General features: G+C 52.8%; 1 protein-coding gene across 1 annotated transcript; it reads left to right on the top strand.

Annotated features, from left to right (window-relative positions):
* Window positions 1–418: 418 nt before the first annotated feature.
* On the top strand, window positions 419–1,562 carry LOC111666053 (uncharacterized; the record flags this gene model as incomplete). Its single annotated transcript, XM_023421255.2, has 2 exons — window positions 419–939; window positions 1,026–1,562. Coding segments are annotated over exons 1-2 (987 nt in total), but the record flags the coding sequence as incomplete, so codon positions are not given.
* Window positions 1,563–1,635: the final 73 nt, after the last annotated feature.

Below are 1,635 nucleotides of genomic sequence, written 5' to 3'. Positions count from 1 at the left end.
CCAGGCTGATGTCATCAAACAGGTCCACGCTGCTTACTGTAGTCCACCGACCATTGTGCGTTTAGTGAGCAGAGACGGTGGGAATCTCACATGAGACTAAGTATTTAAAGTTTAAAGAACTGTTGATAAATTTGGTTCATGCCGAATTGAAAACTAACAACTACTTGTTTATGAAACATTCTGTGTGAGTTTGATTGAGTATGGTGTTTGTGCAGAGAAATGCAGAAGTCTTAAACTGCCAGGTATTTGTATGGAGTCAGTCAATGATGTCACAGTCTGATTGATTAACTAATCAATAATGTTTAAAGGAAATCCTCTTTCCTGAGGTTCAGTCAGGACAGTCCGGGTTTAAATCTAAACGGGTTAAAACATGTCTCTCCTGAAATCATCACACCTGCCGGACCAGGCTGAAGTTCACCTGTCTGTTTGATCATCAGGTCTCCTGTCACTGTAGTGACTGTTACCGTGGAGGACTGAGCTCACGTTGCCATGGCGAACAAGACTGAGGTCCACTTGTCAGACCATACCTCCTCTCTGGAGGAAGAGGTAACAAAGCCCGCTGGCCGCAGACCCCGCCGCCGAGCCACTGCAACCATAGGGAGGCGGGGTCAGAGAGGAAAGAGGCGGGGTCCTGCAGACAAGAGGCGGGGTCCTGGTGAGAAGAGGCGCGGTCAGAAGGAGAAGAGGAGGGCTCCGGAGGAGAAGAAGGAGGGTGTAACAGTGAAGAGGATGTGGAGCGGTGGGAAGCGGCGGTGGGATAAGAAACACTACTGTGTGTTCTGTCGCCGTCCGCAGGTGAAGATCGCTCGGCATCTGCTGAGGAAACACGCCGACCAACAGGAAGTGATGGCTGCCAGCACACTTCCAACGGGCTCCAAACAACGGCACCTGCTGCTCGAGCACCTGCGCTGCAGGGGCAACTACCTACACAACATCGAGGTTTGTTTACTTAGGATGGTGTGTTTGTTTACCTGTCTGTCTGTTCATTTACCTGTCTCCCTGACAACTGTCTGTCTGTCCCTCAGGTGATCAGGCAGGGCAGTGGTGAGATCGTCCCGTGTCGTCAGCCCTCAGAAGAAGTCGATGTTAGGAACTACCTGCCTTGCCCACTCTGCCTCGGCTTCTTCCTTCGCTCGGACCTCTGGAAACATCAGGCGTCCTGTCGTAAGAAGCTGGCCTCTGACCCGTCCACAGACTCTGCGTCCACAGCAGAGACGACCTCTGAGCCCATGAAGGACTCAACCTCTGTCTCTGCAGGAAAGTCGGTCCGTGACCGAGCAAACAACAGGACATCCAAGTCCATGGAGGACACACTGGCTGACCCCTCAGAGGACACAGTCACAACAGGCCAGACTGGGACCTCTGAGACCAGGTCCAAACGGCCCATGACCTCTGACCCCAGTGGGGATCAGAATGTGACCTCTGACCCCGGAGCGGACCGGCCAAGGAAGCGCTGCAGGGTCCAGGCTGCGGCGTCCCGCCTCCTGCCAATTTCCAGTGGAGCATCTGAGAGCTGCAGCGAAGTCCTACACCGCATGAACCAGGACCACATCTCACATCAGGTCTGTCCACCTCTCTGTCTTTCTATCCACGGTTTCCACAGAGTCTTTAAAAGTCTAGAAAAGTCTCATATTT

The sequence above is a fragment of the Seriola lalandi genome, unplaced genomic scaffold, assembly GCF_002814215.2.
Source record: "Seriola lalandi dorsalis isolate HSWRI2012SDOR001 ecotype SW California unplaced genomic scaffold, Sedor1 jcf7180002002624, whole genome shotgun sequence".
Lineage (NCBI taxonomy): Eukaryota > Metazoa > Chordata > Actinopteri > Carangiformes > Carangidae > Seriola > Seriola lalandi.
This window is presented reverse-complemented; position numbering and strand designations above follow the sequence as displayed.